This window comes from Symphodus melops (genome assembly GCF_947650265.1).
Source record: "Symphodus melops genome assembly, chromosome: 14".
NCBI lineage: Eukaryota > Metazoa > Chordata > Actinopteri > Labriformes > Labridae > Symphodus > Symphodus melops.
In genome coordinates, this window is record NC_136704.1 from 23,770,647 (window position 1) to 23,795,257 (window position 24,611).

The window sequence follows — 24,611 nt, forward strand, 5'->3', positions numbered from 1 at the left end:
ACTTTAGAAAATGGAAATAAAACCTGGACATAATCTCAGAAGTCAGTGTTTACCTGCGTACCTCAGGCAGTAATGCACGTCCACAGAGACCTGCACCCATAAATGTGTTTGGGCCCCCATGCTATGCCCTCAGCTATATTTATCTCCACCCTCACCATAAAAGGATGCGACTGCTGCAGGGACACTCTGGCAAGGGACAACATTATTTTTGTTGTGTGGACCGCAGCCCTGTATGCACCTACCTGCAGGTTTGCTGGGATATCGAGCTTTAAGTGTGGACTTTGAAACCAACTTTTCCCCTCACAGCTTGGAGTTTGAGTCTTCCTGTCCAGGGTGAGTGCTAAACTGTTGTAACGCAGACAAAAATGTGATCAAACCAGCTGTGGATCAAGTCTGCATTAGCATGCTGAGAAAGTGCCTGATTGCTTGAATCTTAAATTGTGTCGCCAGCGAATGTTGCAGGTCTGAATTTCTACGTCTCGTTGAGCTAATTATTTAATTGAAGAAATGTTATGAAGTATGTTCGTGTGTGGATGCATACTGAATAATGTGATCTTGTTTCTTCCATCTTGAGCTGGATTAATCGTCCATGTTCAGCCGTAGAGAACATGAGGGGAATAAGTGAAAGCACGGCTGGCTTGTAAATGATGAAATAACTGATTTCAACAACAACAACAAAAGGTGACGCCTTCAAATATCATTGAGAATCACAATTTAAACTCCCACTAACCACACAGACAGATAGGCAGCAAGAAACTTAGGAAAAGACTTGGAAAAGCAGGGCTCCAGCCAGGAGAGGCCTGCAGCATGTCTGGATCTATACCCTTCTACCAGAAGCATCATCTCCACTATGACCGCGGATACCGCAGCAAGGAAACGGAGTCCAAATTGAGCAAGTACCAGAGCAGCAGCAGATATGCAGCCGGCAGCAGCTCCTCTGCAGCCAGCTTCAGCAGGGGGTAAGGAGGAGGAAGAGGAGCGAGCGTTGTCACAGGAAAGCCCGTCTGCATCCGTTAACACCATCACCCCAACCCGACTGATCCGGTTCACCTCCATCACCTTTTGGATCACTTCCATGTCACAGCTCTGGGATCATCTTTCCTGCTTTGCTGCCATATTGACACCAAAGTAACAATCACTCCCTCCTCTGAGTTCTCTTTCCCTTTGATCGACGCTCACACACACACACACACACACACACACACCTGAATCATCTTTCTTTAAAAACAGCTTTCAAACCTGCATGCCGTTGTCTGCATGTCGACTGGGAGATTCCTCGTTTGCCTTTCATGCATCCTGACTCTGAACTTTAACACACAGATTCAAACAGAACTAAAATCATCGTGGGGATTTTTTAATTTATTTTTTTGGTTTAGTTTTTGCTCCAGGTTCTTTTGTTTTTCGATAAACTGAAAAGGAAACCCTCGTTATGTAATGGTGGGGTTGATGTATAGACTGAAATAGAAACTTGACCTGTGCATACCATGCTGCTGGAGGGAAAGTAAGAAGGGGAATCTGAACCCCTTTGTTGTTGACAAAACCTCTTGAAAACTCAATTTTATAATAAAAAAATAAATTCTCAGATGAGTTTTTCCAACCTATTTGGAAATATTGAGTGGAAGCTGCTGACGCTCGGATTTCTGCGTCCCTGTTGAAAAACGTCGGCTGGCTGTGTTACGTTTACAGACAGAGAATATGATGTGATTTTATTGTGTATAATTTGTAAAATATTCCCCAAAATCTAAAATGACGGTGTGTAGTAGCTTACCATCACATGCTTTAGTGTCTTTCTTATTTAAACCCGGCGTCTTGCTGCTTGGCGCAGCCTGAAATTCAGCGGCCTGCTGAGTGCGAACAGGTCAGAGGGCTTAGGTTTTACTCACACTATCCGATCTTGGCCTTTAACACTCGCTGCTGCTCAGACAACAAATCTGTGCTGCGGTCAGGAAGGAAGGATTGAGACGTGTTGAACGATTTAACAGTCAGGGTGGTTATGATGAAGTTTTTTTTTATTGCAGGGATACAAATGTGTTTATGTAGACACAGACTTTGGGTTTGTTATGTGACATGCTGTAACTTTACCTGGAAAGTGAAGTGGGTGTAAAGCGGTCAGAGCGGATCGGACACTGACCCAGATAGATACAAGAAGAATGAGCGGTCGACCCCGGCGTCCTTATCGGGTTCTTGTTATCTCCCCAGAGCTCCCACTCCCAACGGGCTGAAAGCTTTAAATACTGCTTCTTCTGACATGTTGTGCCTGACCTGATAAATATTTTATTATTTGGAAGTGGTATGTGGTGTCTTTGGTTCCTTTTGGAGAAAAGTCCAACATGCCTTAGTGAGTGATGGATCCAAAAAAACTACAAAGAGGCAAAACAATTATTTAGAGTTATTCCTGAAAGTTTCTTCGAGGGGTTTTAGTCGGTTATGAAACAATTCAAGCATCTTTTTGAGTTACAAAAACAAATGAGTGCAAACAGTTAAATGATTATTTCTAGATTTTTTTTAGTTTAGCCTGAAACTGCTGCAGCAGAGTTCAAAGTCATTGTTCACGCCGCACGGCTGTGGATTTACACCGCAAAGATTCCTGATACGTTTGACACACTTACCGAGACCAAGACATAACTGAGACCAGAGCGCTCCGAGACCGAGTCAAGACCCAGACCGAGGCAGGGCAAGACCAAGACCACCATCATCATCTTGTGTGTCACTCTCTTTGACTGAATCCATAACCCAGGATAAAAATATAATCATGAATAAATAGATGTTATTTGTTCTTTTAGAGAGGGGCGTTTATCTTCTAATCTCTGTGATGACGCAACATAAAAAGCCTGTTATGGGTGGTCTTGATTTAAAATCTGGACTCTGTCCAGTCCAACAAGTGATTTTAATTCTGAGATGAGATTAAGATCTTTGAAAGGTCGAAGATTTCCAGCACTACAAATCAATCAATCAGTGTTTTACCCTTTAAAACACAACTTACACATTCAGGGGACAAACTGATCAAAAGTACGACTCCGTCCGCTGCAGGCCGAAAACTTTAAACGTCCTTCCAGGAGCTTTAAATAACTTCTTTATTTGGTATCAGACCGTCATGTTGATTTATAAAGAAGTTTGTGTTTTGGTTGAGGGGAAAATTCAAACTGATCAAAACTAAACCATCTTCACTTCTCTCCCACTGAACCCTCATTTACAACTCACACACCTCCACCCCGGCTTCATCCCCCACATGTTGATGTTATATTATTATCAGCAGCAGTGTCTGGCTGGGTGTCAGTCTGATGCTTTTCTATATGTGTCCCAGACTTAAAGTGTCTTCACATTCTGGGCTGGAGGCAAGCAGACTGAGCCCTGAACCAAAGAGAGCAAAGCCAACTTACTTGGCGGTGGACAAAGAGAACCAAATCATCGGCTATGTAGTGCCGATCTTCAGGGGCAGGTAAAAACCTCTTCACTGTACTAAACTGGATCTATCTTTTGGGATTCATTCAAGTTCTTCCAGTTTTAACGATATCTGCCTTTATGCTCCAATTATTTTCATGGCTTTCCCGACTATCTGCCTAGTCAAGAGTTTGCTACTGGACTCTCGCGTACGGAGGAAGCGAGGGTGAGGGACACCGCCTCGTACATGGCGGGCAGGGATTTGTTCACCAGTGGGCTGGAGATGGAGAGGTCAGAGCTGATCTCCAGGAGGGAGGCCATGCGCGGAACAGCCGAACGCATCTCTCTGAACAAAAGGGTCAGTTTGGGACTTTTTGAGGTCACGTTGTGAACTTTTAAGGCCCTGACACACCGAGGAGGTTGTCAATCGGCGGTCTTGATTGGACCGTCGGTGAGTGATCGTCGCCCTGCTCCGTCGCTACCTGCCGATTCGTCATATTCAGTCTGCTTCGGCCGTCTCCGGCGGTGGTTGGTGAGAGCCAGCGCACCACCTGAAGAATACGGTAACTTTTCGGCTGGCATGGAGAGTTTTTGGCGACGGCGACCCCACAGTTGGCCTTCATCTCCGCTCGCTCTTCGCCGTCTGCTCGGTGCGTCAGGGCCTTCCAACTAAAACAAGACAGCTGCTTATTTTTACACAACAAGTGACATAATTGTGACATCAGCGTCCTCACTGTTGTTCATGTGTATTCAAAAACATGCCGTTCATGACGTCACAGATTGACCCTGCCACACCAGGACACTCGTGTAAACCATTTCGTCACAACACGGACCGACCTGTGCTTCTAAATACTTTTAATTAGACCGTTAAGAAACGCCATCTTTAATTTACATGTAATCTCAGCCTCTTAAACCCAATCACGCTGTCAGCACGCATGCATAAATGTGTAATTAATTGCAGTACTTCTGAGGACGTATCAAGTGAGTGTGGCTCAGTGGTAGCTGCTCCTCGTTACACAACAGAGCTGTTTATGTCCCTTGTGTAATAATGTGAAGTAGTACTCCACCATTCAAATCCACAGTGACCCACTCGCCTTATTAATCCGTCTCCACTCTGCCAGATAGCCGCACTCATGGGTGACACATTCCTCAGGAGATCATATTTCTTGAGACACAGGGAAGCAGTGTCCCAGTGGCGTTGTCATATTATGTTGTTGAGGGATGGGACGCCAACGTAGACGGGTCCTCAACGCCCCCCAACTATTAAAAGCACTTCATCATGCATGTGTGGATCGAATATGTTATGTTGACATTTTGCTCAGATTGTGAATGACGGCGCTTTTGTTTTTGCTTCAACCATGCATTGTGAATGTTCTGCTGAATTTATCAGGAATGTTTAACAACTCACGGCGGTCCACGTTAGGAGTTTGAATGCTTAAAAAAGCTGTCCTGTTTGTAGATCCATGACCACGGGGAACACTTTAAGCGTATGAACGAAGACAGCCTGATGCATCCCCCGGAGTTTGTGATCAAACCGCGCTCCCACACCGTGTGGGAGAAGCAGTGTGTGCGACTGCATTGCACTGTCACTGGCTGGCCGGACCCTCGGGTCGTCTGGTAGGTGACCGACTTAAATGACCCACGACGTAACCGGAAATCTCCCCTTTCCTTTTGTTTCCCCATCTAGTCTCACATCCTTATTATTTTCCTCTTGACTCTTTAATCTGTTTCAAGTTCTTTCTTTTTCCTCTTCTCTGTATTTTTTCCACGTTTTCTGCCTCCCACTACAAGGTACAAAAACAATGTGCCAATCGACCCCCTTGCCTGCCCTGGCAAGTACACACTTGAGAGCAGATACAGCGTGCACTTACTGGAGATCAACAAGTAGGTGGACCTTCTTTTACTCACAGTTCTCAGAATCAATTCTTCTAAAAAGGCTCCAAACCATTTTGTTCTATTGTCATGGATTTTCTAGATCTGAGGGAAACAGTCCAACGAATTTCCTTTCAACCCAGCTTGGTTGTTGGTTGGACCCTGTAAACTGAGATTATAACAGCTAGTAAAATAATTTACCTTTTAAGATAGAGAGGCCACATGAAACAGAACAGGGTTTGTAAGGACGTGGTTCACAGCGAACCACAGGTACCTTCATGTTCTGAGACCACCACCCAGATGACATCACCGGCGGTATCTATTTACCGCCAGAGTATTCCTGTCCAGGAGTCATTGAACGCCTCACAGTCAGGGTTTCGCATACTTGGTATAATTTACATGCTTGAGAGGGCCGAGGTTGAGGTGGGGGAAGGGCACTGTACACGCTAATCCTCGGGGAGAAATGTGCGCATCGTGGACGCTGATCAGCTGACGCTCTCCTCTTTCTTTCAGATGTGACTTTGATGACACAGCTCAGTATCGTGTCTCTGCCATGAACGCCAACGGAGAGCAGTCTGCATTTGCATCCGTTGTTGTAAAGAGTAGGTCTCACCAAGTCTTTAAGCACTCACACACTAAAGCTCCTGACACTACCAGCTTTATAAACAGTGATTGTAATATGTTTCAATATGTCACCACAAGGGAAATCAGTACCATAATACCTAAAAGCCGATGAGCTCATGTGAAATCTGGAATCAGTACTGGGCAGGTTGAATATCCTCAGTTGATCCTTTAGACATCTTGTTAGTAAAATGATCCATCGTCTTATTCAGTACGTGTTAAAACCAACCTCTGGTTCTCTCTTCAGGGTTTAAGGGTGAACTCGACGAGTCTCTGCCCGCACCCAGACGTAAGTGACACACTTTGTTTTCTCTTTTTTTTTTTTATCTTGTTGTTATTAAGGCGACGTGTTAGCATACAGCTGCTGACTTCCACACCATGCAGCCTCTGATTAACGTTAGCACATGGAGTTTAGTTTCCAGATTCCCTTTAACCTTCTTTAACCTCTGTTTTGGTTTTGGTTACTGAAGCTGCAAGATGTCACTTCTCCTCTTTGATTCAGTGCATGAAACATACAGTCGCTTTGCTGAAGACACCTGACCTCTGTTGCTTGTCAGTAGCATTGTTCTGACGTGCAGGGAGAGGTCAGAGGTCGTGGGTCACAATAAGAGCTTCTGCACTAACAACTTTTCTGTTTTCTTGATGCTGTGGCGACGTTACAGGTGGCAGTCCTGAAGGTAAAAGGGGTCACAGGACTCTGGTTTGAACACGTGTTCTTCATGTTTTCACTGAGGACTTGTCCATGCATGGCCACTCCCCCCCGTGTGTGTGTAAAAAAAAAAAAAAGAGGAAATGTCAAGGTTTTCTATTGAAGTCATCAGTCTGCATTTTCAGCTCCATTTTGCGTTTTTACCAAAGTTGCAGTTTTCAAGCAACCTTGTGAGCTTCTGTTCTGATTTGTCCGACAGATTGTGCAAGATTTTTTCGTGACACTCCTGAAGCTGTGAAGCTCATTAGTTTTACAGATCCGTGCTGCTGTGACAACTTTCTTCATGTTTTTTTTCTGCATTATTAGACAACGTAGAAAATCAGATTAAAAAAACATTTAGGCAGCTCAAACAAAACATCGGAAATCAGTTTTTACAGAAAGAATGTGAGAGATAAAAACAGCACTTCTTCTTTTTTAAAACAAACAGAAAATAACGAGTTATAAATAAAAGACAATAATAATAATAATAATACATATTGAATATGTATCACTGTCTTTGCATGTCTTTGTTTCCACATCTCTTCCACTTCTTTTCTTGCTGAGCATTGATTGTGTTGTTGTTTTTTTTGAGTCACGGTTCGTGTGTTTGTGTTTGTTGTTTTTATTCTTGATGAATCTTTCCTCCACTTTCTTCTGTCTGGCTGAAACGTTTGGGTCCAGCTTTTTTTGTTCACGTTTTCCGAGGTCGTCTACATCCTGGAAACATTTCCTCCCCTCTCTCTCTCTCTCTCTCTCTCTCTCTCTCTCTCTCTCTCACGTGTCTGACCTCGACGTTAATGTCTCTCTGTAGATGGCCCAGTGTCCGAGTACGGCATCACCTTCAAGACTCACATTGTTGATAAGTTTGGCGTTTCATTCGGACGAGAGGGTGAGACCATGAGTCTCGGATGTACGGTCATCATCTACCCTGCTCTGAACCGCTACCAGCCCGAGATCCAGTGGTACAGAGACGGTAAGTGTTCTTTAACTCGTCCTTCACATCGTTTGTTAAGTATCCGATGAGTGTTATTTTGTGCACGCTACATGAGAGACTCGCGTTGTGTTTTTTTGCTAGATGTTCTGCTGTCCCCCTCTAAATGGAACCACATGCACTGGAGCGGAGATCGAGCCACGCTGACGCTCACGCACCTCAACAAAGAGGACGAGGGGCTCTACACGCTGCGCGTCACCACCAAGTCTGGATATGAAACCTACTCAGCTTACGTCTTCGTCAGAGGTGCGTGCTGTCATTTAAAAACGAGATATCACTCAGAGAAATGAACTCCTGAGTCAGCATGATTATAACTCACAACAAACATATTTTAACCTCTGTAAACGTGGCGGAGGGTTTTATGACCTATTCTGCAGCAGGTCAGCAGGGGGCGCTCTAAACATTCTGGCTTCACTCTCAGACAGCTGTTTCTACATCCATCTTAATATACAGCCAGATATATACAACCAGAAACATCCCACCACATCCTTTTAACTCTATTGTTGTTATGTTTTGACACGGTGGTGCAGTGGTTGGAGGTTGGAGGTTTGAATCCCTGTTGAACAGGTTTCCTCCCACAGGTGCTCGTCAGGTTAACTCGTGTGTGAATCGGTGTGAATGTGAGTGTGTCTGGTTGTCTGTCTCTACATGTCAGCTCTGTGGGCGTACCCCGCCTCTCGCCCAATGACGGCCGGGATCGGCTCCACCCCCCACAGTGACCCCAAAAGGGAAAAGCTGTAGCGATCATGGACGGTTGTTTGACCTAGTTTTTCTCCCTGCTGAAGGTGTTTAGGAACACGTTGGACCCGCTGCTTTCCTAAATAACAGTGTCGATCCGGCTCTACTGTTCCCTGTGAGCGTCGACTGACCATCACGTCTCACTTCATGCGAATTTAGAAACAGTCCTTTTTAGATCTGTGTACTGTTGCACGTGTTGAATTCAAACCTCGTCCACTCGAGCTTAGTTAAAGTCTGTTTTTGTCATCACACCGAGGTCAAAGTCGACGCAGCACGTCATCCGTCACCTGACGGCAACAACATATCTGACATTGAAGTGATTGAGTGGTTTTAAATAGGCTCTCTGACAGACACCTAACAGATCGGTCTGTTTCCTGGCGTCTGTTTGATTAGAGGGGGAAAAAAACCAGCGGCCAGGGAGATGCTGCCTTCAAAGACAATCTGACCTTTAGAGCTTTTTTTTTTTTTTTTTTAAGTGTTGGGTTTGAACGTCCCAGGTGGTAGTCCCTGTTGTTCCCCTCAAGGAGCCATGCAGGTTCAGTCTCCAAAAAACAAAACCCTACATGAGCCGGGGCTGCAGGCGAGCTATTCTCAGAGAGATTAGGGATGGAATGAGTCTGGCGCTGAGCTCAGAGAGAAACTGGAAATATCCGCTTCAAGGAGAAAACAATAGGCTGCCCAGTTTCCTCCCTGAACGTTGTACGTGTACTCACTCTCTGGTTCTTATGTGTCCTTTTTGGACACCTCTACCTGCCTTCTTTTCCATGCATGCAGGTTATTTATGCTCTCACTTCAAGTGTGGATCTTACCTTTGCTGCGTGTTTCTTTAAGAGTCAACTCTCTTATCCCCTTTCACTGCGGAGCGGGCTGCTGCTAATTCGGTCCTCTCGCCGCTGACTCCTCTCAGCTCGCGTTTGACTCGAGGACCAGAAACATTCCTGGCATGAAGCTCAGCAGCGACACAGATCAGCACAGGGCACACGCCCTTTGAAACCAAGCAGGATCAGAGGTCATATTATCTGAACACGTCTTTTACCTCCTCCTCGTCGTTGTTGTTGTTTGTGTTAGATGCTGATGCTGAGGTCGAAGGCGCTCCAGGTGCCCCTCTGGATGTGCGCTGTCTGGACGCCAACAAGGATTACATTATCGTCACATGGAAGCAGCCAGCGGTCGACGGTGGAGAGTCCATCCTGGGCTACTTTGTGGACAGGTCGCTTGACTTCCAGCTGTTATTTATGTCACTGCTAAAAAAAATGTCTCCCAATCACGTCACAGCAGGCCGGAGCCTCGTAGATCAAATCTCCCAAAGACTCCCAGAAGCATCCAAACTTCACTTTGGAAGCAAAAAAACCCCAAAAACCTTATATCAAACTTTTATGTTTCCTGGAGAGGACATTCAGGTTTTCCTTCATTTCCAATGACGTCGAGGTTGCAAGCACATTTAAAAACAAGCAAAAAAAATCAATCACAAAAAACAACTGAGACTTAATAAAACACTTACATTTACAGGATTCAGAGCCAATCAGAAGAAGGGGTCATGTCGGTGCTCTCTAAGATTTCTAATGACCTTGAGAATATATAAAAAACTGTTTTTGTTGGCCCTCTTTTCAATAAAAGGCCAACCGACCTTCTCATACAGGAAGTGATGATTAGTGCCGACTCTATCATCCCCAGTTATAAATCTGATGATGAGTGATAGACGGCGTCCAGAGGCTTCAGAGTTGTCTATAAACGACTTCAGGACTACCGAGAATCCAGCTTCAAGAACTTTCTGTTCAGTCGCAAAAACAAACCTGAAAATGAGACTTTAATCTTTTTTTTCCCCTTCGCTTATAATTTGACACAGAAACTCCATGAGGCTTCTTCCTGGTTTCCTGTATTAACCTCCCACACTGAGAAAGACTTCAAAGTTCATTGTCTGTTATTTGTGCACAGATGTGAGGTTGGAACTAACCACTGGATCCAGTGTAATGACACTCCTGTGAAGTTTGCCCGTTTCCCCGTCACCGGCCTGGTGGAGGGACGCTCCTACACCTTCAGAGTGCGTGCCGTCAACAAGAGCGGGATGAGTCGCCCGTCTAGAGTCTCTGAGCCGGTGGCTGCCATGGACCCGGCTGACCGTGCACGCATGAGAGGTAGAGTCCAACAGGTCGGCCTCTATCGAGTCTTTATAACAAAAGTCCTCCGATCGAGGAAAAAGAGGGTTCAGGTTGTTGAGTGATGCATAAAACAAGAAGGGAAAACCATCAGATTCATCATCTTAAATACTCCTGATTATTATTTTGTGGTCAGGAACCTCTGCTCCCTGGACCGGCCAAATCATTGTCACAGAGGAGGAGCCTGCAGGTGGGATTTCCATCAGTTATATCCATAATGACAAGTGACTAAAAGGTCACATACGTGGCTTAAAGTCCTTTTGTTTCATCCATCAGAGGGCGTCGTGCCCGGCAGACCTCTTGGTCTGCAGGTGACAGAAGCCACCAAGAACTATGTGGTGCTGAGCTGGAAGCCTCCGGGCGAGAAAGGCCTCGAGGGTGTCATGTACTACGTGGAGAAGGTAAATGAATCTATCTCACAGCAGACTCTGATGTGTTGCAAATTCAATGGCGAGGCCCTCTAACGCCGCACACGCCTGTTTGTCAGTGTGTGTCGGGCACAGACAGCTGGCAGAGGGTGAACACGGAGATCCCGGTCAAGTCCCCTCGCTTCGCTCTGTTCGATCTCGCCGAGGGGAAGTCCTACAGCTTCCGCGTCCGTTGCTGCAACTCTGCAGGCGTCGGAGAGCCGTCCGACCCGACCGACGCCACCACGGTTGGCGACAAGCTCGGTCAGGAAATAAACACGTGAATGCATTTATCACATCTGCAACAACAAACATTAAAAAAAAGAGCTACATGTGAAACGTTCTGGCCCACAGATATCCCATCAGCCCCAGGAAAAGTCGTCCCTACCAGAAACACGGACACATCAGTCGTCGTGTCTTGGGAAGCGTCCCAAGACGCCAAAGAGTTGGTGGGATATTACATCGAGAGTAGTGTTGTAGGAAGCAATGAGTGGGCGCCGTGCAACAACAAGCCCGTGAAAGCTACCAGGTAAAACGACGGCTGTTTCTTTTTTTCACCAGCGGTCATAATGCATCATATCGACCTCTGACAACATTTGATCAAACACAATTCGCAGGTTCATCTGTCACGGTTTGATGACGGGAGAGAAGTACGTGTTCAGGGTGAGGGCAGTGAACGCAGCAGGACTCAGCCAGTTCTCGCCGGAGTCGGAGCCCGTGGAGGTGAAAGCAGCTATTGGTGAGTGAAAGTGAAAAGCTACGCTAGGAGTCGGAAGATGGAGGGTTGTAGATGTTTCTGTGATTTAAAGGAAATATCCAAACATTTCACAATGTTTTAAAAACCAGCTGGTGTTGGTGTAGCTTGCATTTCTGTTACTTTAATTACAAACAGAATTACTTTTAATTACAAATCACAGCATCTTATACAATGCAGCCATAATTTAAAGGAGCAGTATGTAACTATGACACCTGGTGGTGAAAATGGGTACTGCAGTCTAAACTCTAAACATTACAGAGAGCGCTTTAACCTCTCTCCATGTTTCAAAAGCATCTCCAACATGGATCCTAGTTTGAGGATTTCTTCTGTGGTCCAAACAAATCCAGAGCATTCAGGAGCAGAATCTAAAGTTAGAAGGAGGACATACTGGCTGCTGCATTGTTGTCAGAGAAGCTTCAACACAGCAGGTTTCCTTCATGATCACAGAGGAAGAGATCATCATTTAACTCAGCAGATATCTTACAGACTGCTCCTTTAAATCCACCAAACACCACAGACTGGGTTTTTAAAATGATTGCTTCTTCGACGTGACATGTCCTTTAACTCACAGCGACGTTTAGAGAAGAAGTCTTGTTAGTTAAACGTGATGTTGTCGGTCACCATTGTTGTCTTCACTTCTTTTTATCATCTGTACTCCCACACGTTCTCCTCTGTGGTTCCACTTTGTCACCCTGTCACCCTATTTTGCACTTTACGTGCCCCACCTGCCTACGCCCTGTCCAGCTACATCCACCCTCCTCCTCCTCCTCCTCCTCCTCCTCCCTGCACAGCCTGAGGCGGGGTCAGGGTCAGGACTTGTAGACTTCCTCTAATTTGGGTCAGTGCGATCCAATTCAGCGGTTGTTACAAACCAGCCCAATGTCACACACCACCACCACAATCATCCTCCCATTCCCCCCTCCCCCCCCCCCACCTATCCTGGGCACAAGATGTGTTGGCAACCCCACATGGTGCTAAAGGTATCCACACACGCCTCTCCCGCCCCACCGGTACCCTTAAACTGCTCCGTCTTTCTCTTGTCCTAACCTCTTAGCTAACCTGGCAGGGGAACTGTACTGTTTGAACAGTCGAATGAATTTTAAAGAGGAGACTCAAAAGGATTCATAACGAAACAATAAACATGTGAGGTTAACAATAAGTGGATACAAACTCTGCAACATTCGATGATTTCGGCTATTTTGTCCTATCAGAGAGATTTCCTTTTATGCTAAATGTTTTTTTTTGACTGGGGCTCCTGCAGCCTCAAGTGGACATTCGACGAACTGCAGGATTTTTCACTTCTGCATCGGCTTCATTTTTTCAAGTCAGACGTTCAATCCAATGCTTTCCAATTTATTAAAACTACATTGTGAGTCATATTGGAAAATTATTTGGTCATAACTAATTGATTGTACCTGTTTTTAAGACATTTTAAGATACCACAGTATATCATATACAATTTTTTTAATAAGCTAAAGTCTCAAAACAGACAAATTAGAAAATAGAAGTTTCCAGAAATTTCCAGACGTGACTTATAGGACATAATTTCATTCTTGCACACAATCTAAATAAATCAATCTAAATAGATTTGAATTAAAAAACCAGTCAAGGCTTCACACAGACTGTGAAACAGATCAGTTCTGCTGCATGTGTTCCCTAACAACTCTCAACATTATAACCAACCTAACTATTCAGCCTCTGAATGTCACTGTTCACTGGCCAGCTTTGTGTCGAGCGGCATGCTCTGTTTCCCCTTCTGAAAAAACACGTGCTTCACACTGCCAATGGATTTCTGTGCAGAGGTAAACAGGCGGACATTTTTACTGAGGTCGTTTCTTCTTTGGTCGAAGGAAAGAATGAAATTATTCGGTTTCTACTTATTAACTTTATTTAATATGTACAGCTAAATTTATTACAGTACATCGTGTTGCGTTTAATTTTAACTCAGAAGCGGGAAATTTTAGTTACCGGTCTGAAATCAGAAACAACGTCAGTGGTCCTCGATTAAAATCCAACATGGCTGCTACACGTGCACAGACGGTTAAGTTTAAGTTATCTAAACACTCATGGAGGCGTTCATGTCGCGTGTTCGACTTGAAACTTGACCTCGTCATTCCCAGCTCCGAGAGCCGAGTCCCGAGGTGAAACGGATCGAGCCCATAGCAATCACTCTAAATGTTCCAGTTATTTCATCTTCCCAGAGGTGAGGAAATACGTTGGCGTTGTTACTGAAGCTGTGTTTTTTTCATGCAGGGTTGGCACAAAGCCCGCACATCCACCGTCACTGGCTGCGTGTCGTCTCGTCTCGTCTCGTCTCGTGCATGCACTCTCTCACAATCCCAAATCAAATCTGCTCACCTCCTCACTCAGATGTCACCCGTGGGTCATCTTGTCTTCATTTCCTTCTCCGAGTCAGATGAAGACATTTCACCGTGTTAGATAGGTAGATGCTCTGTGTCTGCTCGTCTGAATGAAGTGTGAATGAGATGAGCTGTGATTTGTGTGAATGGATGTTTTTTTTTTCCTTGTTTTTGTTTGTTTTCAAAACTCTCTTGCTCTTCTCTGCTAACTCCTGTAGGGGGCGGCATCCCTCATGGTGTGTTGCCGGAGATGGGGCCGGGGGGTAACGTGGGCCGACTAACTGAGCACAGGCCACGCTGGACGGGCACGCATGACACTGTCCAGCTCCCCCCTGACACTAAGCTCAATAAAGCTCAGACTGACACTGAAGCCAGGGAGGGGGCCGGGGCTCCTCGCGCTGACCTCGCAGGGCCCGACCCTGCCGTGACTAAAAGCAAGGGGGGCAAGAGAGGCAGCGTGTCCTGGGCCCCTGACCTGGCGAAAGACCTGGTCTCAGAGTCTGTGTCAGACTCAGTTTGTGATTCACTTACTGACATAGCTGCACAGTTAGACGCAGTCCCCGCTGAGGTTCAGGAGCCTGAGGTCGAACAGACGCGTAAGTTCTCAGTAGATGCTCCAGCCAATCAGGGGACAGTGAGGCCCAGGAGGGATTCTGCAGGTGAGCAACGAGCAGGGATGCAAATCTTTCTTTATCATCGAGAAAAAAAAAAAAAAAATCCACCAGCCCCCCTCCCTCTCCCTCCGCTCTGATTTATTCTCTACCCTGACTTCACAATGCACACTTTAAACGACTGACTTATGATCAACGAACAGTCGTTGAATTCCTCTGCTTGGGTTCTTCTCTCCAAGGTAAGTCCCTTTAGATCCGACTTTTTAACTCAGAGCACAGTCACGCTTCCCTACAAGGTGCCTCTGTCACCTGGCACCCAATCCTGCCATCACATTGAGTTCTTGGAGCACTGTAACACACACACACACACACACATCAGTAGGACATGGCAGGAGAGCTTTGACCCTTGTGACCTTGTGTGGCTCTGTGTAGCACAGACCAGTTTATTATTACCAGCTAACATGATGCAGACGAGGAGGTCTCACTCCTTTCTCTTCTCACCAGATATTTACAAACCACAAAATCAGACGTGTAAGAAAGAGGTGTTTCGGTTCAGACAGTTTCCCATCTTCATGCTAGGCTAGGCTAGGCTAGGCTAGGCTAGACTAGATGTCCTCACGTGTTCACAGTGTTGTCTACTTCAAACTTGAACCACCACAAATCAAGTTTACAAATCATCATACAGAGGTCAGGTTCAAACAGTGTCGTGAGTTTGACAATATTCAATCACAGCAGGTGTTTATTAACCACTTCCTTATAATCATCCAATGAGAGAGGACTTTAATAAACACCTGCGTTTTAGGTTGTATTAATGGGACACTGAAGCTTTAAGGTTTTATTTTTATTTTATTTTTTTTTGCCTTTATTAGAAAAGAGTGGAGCAAAGGAAAGAGGTCAGAATCGAACCCATGGCCGCTGAAATCCTCCGTACACGTGGTTTTTTTAAGAATAACCACGAGGCCATGGGGTCGCTCGCGGACCGGTTTTGTTGACTGTGTAAATAAAATAAAATAAATAAAATTCCAACAAGAGTAAATTGACCTTTTCTCACTATTCAGTGTAAAGTAGAAATGTTTTCTTAGGTTTCAGTAACACAGCAGACTTTGTGTTTTTTTCACCTTGAATTCACCTTGATGTGTATTTAAGATCATTGATTATGGCTTATTGTAATTTCACACAGCAGCCTCATTCAGCTGATGTGTGTTATGTAAATAAACGTAAGCGATGTGATGCAAGTAGCTCTTAGCTTTTAAAGTAGCTAGCTACAATACACACACAACAGTGTTATTGATATGAAGAGAATATCAAAGAGCAGTTTTAGGTCAATATAAGCAGCTGGCAAGATGTGAATCAAAAGCATCACCTCGTTGAAGGGCTTCAGTTTCCCATGACATCAGCCTTTTCCCCCGAGCCGAGGGATCTGCGGTGTTAATTGGAGTTTTCTGTCATGTCAGCCTCGCCTACTCCACCCTTTGGCATCAGCGTCCTGGAGTGTGTGCGTGACTCCATGGTGCTGGCCTGGAAACAGCCGACCTGCATCGGCGGCGCTGACATCACAGGATACTTTGTGGATTATCGTGAGGTCATCGATGGCGTGGCGGGGAAGTGGCACGAGGCCAACATCAAGGCCGTGAGCGAGAGAGCGTACAGGGTGAGCTCATGTTCAACTCCTCCACAACACAAAGAGCAATTACTTTAAAAAACGGGAAAAGAGCAAGCGTGTGTTTCCTTCAGGTGTCCGACCTGAAGGAGAACAGGAAGTACCAGTTCCAGGTGCGGGCAGCCAACATGGCCGGTGTCGGCATCCCATCACTGCCCAGTGACACTTTCCTGTGTGAGGAGTGGACCATCGCCGTGCCAGGTTAGAAAGACCTCTGAGAAAACAAGTTGACATTTAATCACTTTACTTTTTTATCTTCTTTTAATCAATGAGGAGAAATCTTCACGTTCTCAACTCCTCGATATGATAAACACAACCCAACAACTCCTTTCCAACGTCCTCAGGACCGCCCCACGACCTGCAGATCACAGAGGTGCGAAATGACTCTCTGGTGTTGCTATGGAAACCGCCTGTGTACCAGGGCCGCGACCCGGTCAACGGCTTCTACGTCGACATCAAGGAAGCGGACGCGCCGCACGAAGCGTGGAGAGGAGTCAACACTCAGGCCACGGAGAAGAAATACATCAAGGTCGAAACGCCGTCCTCCGAGAGTGAGTCATCGACACAGGCGTGTGTGTGTGTGTGTAACGTGGTTTTATTTCCTCAACAGATCAAGAACCTGAAGGAGGCGGAGTCGTACGTGTTCCGCGTGCGTGCTCAGAATAAAGCGGGCGTTGGAAACGTCTCAGACGTGACAGAGCCGATCTCAGCTGTCACCAAACCAGGTATTCAAAAAAAAAAAAAAAAAGTCTGATGAACAAGTTGGTCTTTTTTTTCAGCAAACAAAAAGCCTGCGTTTATGTTTCAGGCACCAAGGAGATCGTTGTGGACGTCGATGACAACGGCGTCATCTCCCTGAACTTCGAATGCTCGGACATGACCCCCGACTCCAAATTTGTTTGGTCCAAGAACTACGAGGAACTGACAGACCCGTCCCGCGTGACCGTGGAGACCAAAGGCAACAAGTGAGACGGCAGATTTAGTTTTCTTCAGATGATGATGATGAGTGTGTGGTGAAGTCAAAATGGCCGTTCTGTTTGTCTGTGTTTTCCTGCAGGTCCAAAACTGTTTTCAACGCTCCCGGGGAAGACGACATCGGTATTTACTCGTGTCTGGTCACTCACACTGACGGCGCTTCATCCAGCTACACTCTCTCTGACGAAGGTAAGTTACAAAGTTGAGAAAAAAAACATGCAATACGAGTGTTTCCTGCCTTCATTGACCTTTAAGTAATAATGCCTCGGGTCTTTCACAGAGTTAAAAAGGCTCCTGCAGATCAGCCATGACCACAAATTCCCCAGTAAGTGTAAAAACCATTTGGCTTTTTATTCCAGAATAATTTAATCACACAGAATATAAAGACTTTCTGTGGTGTAGATTTACAGAGTGAGTCTTCTTCTTCTTCTGCAGTAATCCCCCTGAAATCAGAGTTGGCCGTGGAGCTGCTGGAGAAGGGACGAGTTCGCTTCTGGCTGCAGGCGGAGAAGATCTCAGCCAATGGGAAAGTGGATTACATCTTCAACGACAACGCTCTCTCTCAGGGCGAGGTCGGCCGGCGAGAAGCAAAATCGCACATAATCTCACGATGTAATGTCTCGTGATTCAATGTTCATTTTCAGATATTATTTCTTGGGTGATTCCGTCGCAGAAATACAAGATGAACTTCGATAAGAACACGGGCGTGATCGAGATGACCATGGACTCTCTGACCCCGGCAGACGAGGGCACCTTCACCTTCCAGCTGCAGGACGGGAAGGCTACAAACCAGTCCAGCCTGGTGCTGATAGGAGACGGTATGCTGAGACAAACAATGTCCTGAAGATGCTCTTACTTCAATTGAGTCACACTTCACTGAGAGCTTTGTTGAGGTTGAATCTCAACTCTTTGGACACGAGCGCCTGACTCAGATTATTTATAAGCGGTGCATGAAAACAGAAATGTCTGACCCTGAGAGGACACGTGAACAGACGTCATTAAACGGTGTTACATGCATGTTGGATCCATCGTGTTAGCTTTAGCTTCCTGGCAAACATTTGCCTCCTGTGTCTGGCTCTGTTTAGCTTTTAAGGCTTCCTGAAAAAAACATTTGCATACAAGTCGGGGTCAGATGACTTAAAGCCTCTTTTCTATCTCGCATCTTTCTGCACGTCCTGGATTCACAAAATACAGTTCAGTGGGCTCTCCTTTGACTTTTTAACGTTTCAAAAAATGGTGCATACCATTTTAAAAATAAGAGATTTACATTTAGAAATGGAGAATAAAAAATCAAACACTGTTTCTTAAGGCCTCGAGAAAGCTTTCCCCTATCCCCCCCTGTTATAGACGGCCTATAGTCTCCAGTGCAAAGAGAGACATACAGAACCTGTTCAGTCATGGTGCAGGGATCAGTTGTGAACACTAGAGGGCAGTAAACACATTTAAGAAGAACCAGCAGAGATTTCCTGCTCAGGTTTACTCCCAGTGAAAAATGTCTTCAAGTTTTTGTGAACTTGAAAAAAAGCAGATTCTCAAACATGTTGATTGCATGACATGTTGTTTTTCTTTGCAGTGTTCAAGGAGCTTCAGAAGGAGTCGGAGTTCCAGAGGAAAGAATGGTTCAGAAAACAAGGTACTGCAGAGTACACCACACAGACTTAAAGTTCTGCCCCGAGCTTTATTATTAGAGTTAATAAGAGACCATTGAAACAAAAGGGGCTTAAGATCGGGCAAAAAAAAAAGTCGTGAAGGTGTCTTGAGGCTCCGCTCTCTGCAGCTCGCCCAAAAACTACCTGAAAGGAAAAGATTAAACTAAAGGAACCAAAAGGCAGAAAATAAGACCCAGCAGTCTCCATGTACCTGGTGTATAAAAGTGGGACAGTAGCTTCTCAGCACATCGCTGATCAGAGTGTGACTTTCCTCCCTCAAGGACAAACTTCAGCTTCAGCTCCATTTGGATCTTTTTATTTTGTTGTTGTTTATGTTTCATCCTCTTGACATGTTGGTGACAGGTCCCCACTTTATCGAGTATTTGGGTTACGATGTGACGCCAGAGTGCTGCGTTGTGCTGAAATGCAAGGTGAGACCGAACTCTGAAGATTTTTATAAACTTTGCAGTCTTTAAAAAAAAAAAAATGCAGTTTACAGAGTTAAATTAAATTAAATTAAATTCCTTAATCTCCTGTGCTGCCATGTCAGGTGGGCAACATGAAGAAGGACACCTCGGCGCTGTGGTACAAAGACGGCCATGAGATCAAAGCTGACCAGAACCTGGGCTTCACTGAGGGAGTGCTCAAACTGGAAATAGCTCAGGTGATAGTGAGGGAGTCGAAATGTTTGTCAACCTTGACTGTTTGTTTAGTTTATTTATGTGCTGTATAACTGTCATTGAATTTATTTGCACACATGAGTGTAAACGGTGAACTCCTAGCACACAAATATTTGGATCCTCGACTCAAGATTTGAGTAAGTTGAAGAAGAAACAAGGACACAAGAAAGTTGTCACACATTTTTTTTTAACTTATTTTAGAAAATCTTAAAGGTCAAATAGTCTCTTCTTCAATAAGTGTCAGAGCTCCTCTTCATCATGTGTGTGAAGTGTGTTGTTGTAAATCCACTCTGATCCTGTATTTGATCATGTCTATAAACCCCTCTATTTCAGCCCTGCTCAGAACAGGCTGTTTCTGTGTCTGTAGCTTTAAATATGTAAATGAGCTGTGTCTGGCCACGCCCCCTCTCTGGAAGGGCTCGGGTGTACTCGCTGCTTTCTGGCTCCATGTCCTATTGTTTACGGTGAGAAGGCAGACTCAGAGGGCAGAACAAACACCTAGCTGTGGGAGTGTCACCCACCTGGGGGAGGAGCTACTGCCCTTTGTGATGTCATGAAGGGAACATCTCCAAACGGCCTGTTTGAGCACACATTTTCTGAAAGGTGGAGCAGGCATTGAGGGGTTTCTAGACAGACTAGAAACACGTTAGAGGAACATGGTGATGTGGATTTTGTTTCATATGTGACCTTTAAAAGATTTTCACTCTTCTTCTGCTTCTTCTCTGAACGTCTGGCCGTGTGGCGTTCAGTGACATCACATCCCCTCAGTCGCCCTAACGTGTATAAACTTGATGTCACGTGTGTCCATTTTCAGCGCGACATTCCCGCAGACACAGCAGACTATGTTGACGGCCTAATCTGGAGAAGACTAAAAGTTGGGATCAGTTTTCAGCTCACCTCATGGTTTCGTTGTTCTGCCCGTGAATGCTTTCTGTTTGTTTGTTTGTTTGTTTGTTTGTTTGTTTGTTTGTTTGTTTGTTTGCTCGTCTTGGTCCGTCTGCTTTTTTGCTTTTGCGTCATACATGTGTGATCTGCAGCACCCAAAGCAGAAGAGAAAAGCTCGGCTTTTCAGATGAATTCAAATAATATTCCTTGTTCGATGTCACATGTTGCAGACGAGTCTGACAGTCCTGCTCTATCTCTCTCTCTGTCTCTCTCTCTCTCTCTGTCTCTCTCTCTCTCTCTCTCTCTGTCTCTCTCTCTGTCTCTCTCTCTCTCTCTGTCAGATTTCAAAGAAGGACTCCGGTGTGTACGAGGTCGTTCTGAAGGACGACAGAGGCACAGACAAGTCCACTCTGAATTTGACCGATCAAGGTGACCTAGTCGAGTCAACAGTAAAACAAACAACCACCTGTGGAACGAACGATAACACTGAGCATGACCGTCCTCTTATCATCCTCTAGGTTTCAAAGACTTGATGAATGAAGTTTTCAGTTTCATCGGTGAGAAGAGAAAAACCTTTTCTGTGTGGTCCCCCTCGTTGGTTTTAATCCTGAAAAATATTTGAATCCTTTTTTTCCTTCTAAAGCCAATTCCTCCACTCCGCTGAAGATCACGAGCACAGATCAAGGCATCCGACTTTACACCTTCGTCAGCTACTACAATGATTTACTGCAAGTTACATGGCACTACAAGTACGTTCCCTCTCCTGTTATTTAAACACGCAGCTTCACAGCCCGTCCATTCATGTTTTTTTTGTTTGCGCCTGATCTTATGAGTGTGCTTCTTAAATGTTTCGTCAGCCTGCAGTCATCTTTCTGTGTCACTGAGTTTCCCCCTTATCGCCTCTCTGTCAGGGATTCAGCCATCGCCTTCTCCGACCGCATAAAGAGCGGCGTGGTGGGGGAGCAGCTGTGGCTGCAGATCACAGAGCCCACAGAGAAAGACACGGGTAAATACGCCATCGAGTTCAACGATGGAAAAGGTGGCCTGAGGAGGACTGTTGAGCTGTCTGGTCAAGGTCAGAGTCGGACCTCTTTCTTCTTCTTCTTCTTGTTTCGCATTAATCGTACAAAGGCCTGAAATTCTGACTCTCAAAATCTTGTTTTGTTTCGCAGCGTTCGACGATGCCTTTGCCGAATTCCAGAGACTCAAGTGAGTCACACAGATCAGCTTTACGTGGCCACGATCACAGCGTGCATAACAAAACACACATTTAGTGAAATGAAACCCAGAGCTGGTCTGATTTGAGAAACAAACATGTGCATGCACATCAAGTGTAAACTTTCCCTTTGGATTCTTGGACCCTTTGACCTGATTTGTTGTTTCCTCTTCCTCCTTTTCTTCCTCTTCAGAGCTGCTGCTATTGCAGAAAGAAGTAAGTGACGTTAAACTTCAAGAGTCTTCTTTTGTTGGCCAGCTTTTATCAGCCCGTGTTTATTCATAAAGAATACTGTTTATTATACCTTCTCACAATGGAGTTAAAAAATGCTGCAAGTTTGATTTTTTAACTAAAAAAACCCCAAACAAAACATGACATTTAAAAATCCTCCCAAAAAATATCAACATCCACAGAGAAGATTTAATTTGGAAATCTGAAAAAAAAAAAGAAGATCTAATCTAATAGGGATAAAGAAATAAGAAATTAGGTAACAAAAACAAATTAAAGAACACGATTTATCAATAATCTGAAATTCAGTCAACACTGATTTTGTTTCCATCAAAAATATTTAAAAATGATTTATTTATTCTTTGTTATTCAGTTTTTTTTGTCTCATCTTTCTAATCTCAGGTCGAGGTCATCAATAAAAGTCCAATATCTTTTTTTTTTTTCTTCTGGTGGTTTGGTGCATTCACACGATTACCATTAATATCGTTTGTTTCAGGTCGTGCGCGAGTAGCAGGAGGCCTGCCTGATGTGGTCACTATTCAGGAGGGGAAGGTAAACTCTCTACATGACAGATACAGTGTCACTAAAACCTCAATCTGATCGTCACTATGAGCTTCTCTGTCCCGTTTACAGGCCCTCAATCTCACCTGTAACATTTCTGGCGACCCCGTGCCGGAGGTCACCTGGCTGAAGAACGACAGAGAGATCACGTCCGATGATCACATCATCCTTAAGTTTGCGTCCGGCAAGTTTGCGAGTTTCACCATCACTGCTGTGAACCCGTCAGACTCTGGCAAGTACAGCATCCTGGTGAAGAACAAGTACGGCACCGAGAGCGGGGACTTCACCGTAAGTGTCTTCAACCCCGAGGAGGCAGGCGGCAAGAAAAAGTAACGAGCCCACGGTCCAAATCTTGTCGTAAATATGTATAAATGAAAAACAAAAACAAAAAAACGGCTTGAGGAATGTGTTCGATGTTTTGTGTAGAATATTAAATTAACTCTCGAGGTGCTGAGTCTGAAACGAGAGGTCCCACAGTCAACCTATCCAAATATATGTAGCTGCTCACTCAAAATCCAATATTAACACATCGAAACAGAAACAAAAAATGATTGTAGTTTTTGTTTGTGTAAAGTTGAGACGTGCAGGAAGGAAAAATCAAACTTTACTCAACATCAGAAAGACGACAGTGATGTTAGAAGTCGAATCCTGGAAACAGGAACGTGTGTGACGTCTGTCATTTCACATTTTTTAACTTATTTGTTACTAACTTTTTTTCGGCCGTCCAGCTTCAAACGCTCCCAAATCACCTCCTCCATACAGGCAGACTTTTTTTTTTCTTTTAGGCAATCATTTACTTCAATTGATTTAAATAACAAATGTGTTACAAATAGGCTGAAACACGATCTTTTCTTGTTATCTTTCTTTGAATGTTGTGATTGTGACATCACTTCCCTTGCCTCCCTGTCTGTACTGAACACTGTTGTCCTCTCTGTCTTTACTGTGATTGTTAAACACACCCTCTCCAAAGTCCTTTATTAATGACTGTGATGCCTGTCCAATCTGTGATTTTGTGGATGACGATGCCAGTGTCATGAAGACTGCTAAAGAACACAGTTTTTATTGTTGCATCACTTCCTGGTCCCCTGTTTTGTTGATGAGACTAATAAAAAAAAAAGAAGAAAAAAAGAAGCATGTACCTCCCCACTTCCTCCTCCGCCTCTTCCTCTTTGAGTTGTCTCACTTTGGTTTGAACCTTCAACTCGTCACGATTCCCTCTCTGGTTTCAGTTACCTGGTTCACTCCCAGTTGGGAATTTTCTGTGGTATTGGATGAAGCACCAGCATGGACACAACCCCTCTCTCTGTACTGTAACCCCCAAACTCACCCTGTAAGAGCACAAACACAGAGCAAAAAAAAAAATCAACCTTCCCTGAATGTAAATGTCCGAACACTAATGTTTCCTCTTGTTGTCTGGTCACAAACGTCCACCATCATGTTTTTCTGTCCCAAAGAAATCTCACTAAAAATAATGATTTTAAGCTTCAAAGGTTTCCTTGCAGTTAGAAATTCCTGAAGGTTTCAGAAGATTCCTGAAAGTTTCCAGAAGATTCATTAAAATTTCAGAAATTTCTGGTGAAAATTCCTGACAGTTTCTGAAAACTGAAAAAAACCAAAAAAAAACATACACTTTAAAGAAAGATCCCAAAGAAATATAATCCTTGAAAATTGTCCATGAAAATTCCCAGCGCAATGTTCATGAAAATTCCCAGTGCAATGTTCCAAATTTTCAGAAAATTCCTGATGAAAAATCTCTCCCAAAATTCATGATGAATATTCCTGACAATTTTCTTAAATTCTTGATGAAAATTCCGGGTGAACATTTCTGAAGATTTTTATTCAAAATTCCAAAGAAAGTTCACAATTAATCTCGAGAGTTTCAGAAAAATTGCTGAATTTACATTGTGGGAAAGATTCCTGTTAAAAATTCCCAAATATAATTTTCTCAATTTTACGAAAAAAAAAAAAAAACACGTGAAAATTCCAAAAATGAGTTTGTGGATGCAACTTTCCACATGTACCTGGAAGTTTTGAAGTTCCCGAGAATTCAGGATCAGAGAAGGTTTTAATTGGAATTTTACACAAACGAAGGATGCAAAACAATTAGCAAAGGACTAAAGCAGAAACAGGAAGCTGTTTTTGAAAATGATGGGCAGATTTCCCTTAATTTCAGAA

At 44.4% G+C, this 24,611-nt stretch overlaps 1 protein-coding gene across 3 annotated transcripts; it reads left to right on the forward strand.

Annotated features, from left to right (window-relative positions):
• The first annotated feature begins 193 nt into the window (after positions 1-193).
• myom1b (myomesin 1b) lies at positions 194-23,582 on the forward strand. 3 transcript variants are annotated; one of them, XM_079361337.1, is made up of 36 exons: positions 199-333; positions 3,305-3,439; positions 3,565-3,739; positions 4,841-4,998; positions 5,173-5,265; positions 5,767-5,855; positions 6,122-6,163; positions 7,374-7,535; positions 7,638-7,799; positions 9,360-9,501; positions 10,227-10,426; positions 10,584-10,637; positions 10,724-10,848; positions 10,935-11,118; positions 11,209-11,383; positions 11,472-11,593; positions 16,037-16,233; positions 16,317-16,443; positions 16,587-16,771; positions 16,853-16,967; positions 17,051-17,207; positions 17,300-17,406; positions 17,498-17,542; positions 17,653-17,789; positions 17,891-18,035; positions 18,791-18,850; positions 19,230-19,297; positions 19,417-19,530; positions 20,773-20,860; positions 20,950-20,988; positions 21,075-21,180; positions 21,343-21,506; positions 21,604-21,640; positions 21,841-21,863; positions 22,372-22,427; positions 22,509-23,582. In XM_079361337.1, exons 1-36 carry the CDS (start codon positions 233-235, stop codon positions 22,767-22,769), a joined length of 4,350 nt encoding a protein of 1,449 aa, XP_079217463.1. In that variant the 5' UTR covers positions 199-232; the 3' UTR covers positions 22,770-23,582. The 3 variants fall into 3 exon arrangements, with proteins under 3 accessions (XP_079217464.1, XP_079217463.1, XP_079217462.1); XM_079361336.1 differs by lacking the exon at positions 199-333 and adding an exon at positions 643-959; XM_079361338.1 differs by lacking the exons at positions 3,305-3,439; positions 3,565-3,739 and having other exon boundaries at positions 194-333.
• Positions 23,583-24,611: the final 1,029 nt, after the last annotated feature.

Bases quoted from the DNA above. Each gene is read 5' to 3' on its own strand.
- myom1b (XM_079361336.1), top strand. From the start codon at position 808: ATGTCTGGATCTATACCCTTCTACCAGAAGCATCATCTCCACTATGAC. The intron at 16,772-16,852 runs GTCGAAACGCCG...TTTCCTCAACAG, and splicing joins CGGAGAAGAAATACATCAAG to ATCAAGAACCTGAAGGAGGC. The intron at 21,864-22,371 runs GTAAGTGACGTT...CGTTTGTTTCAG, and splicing joins TGCTGCTATTGCAGAAAGAA to GTCGTGCGCGAGTAGCAGGA.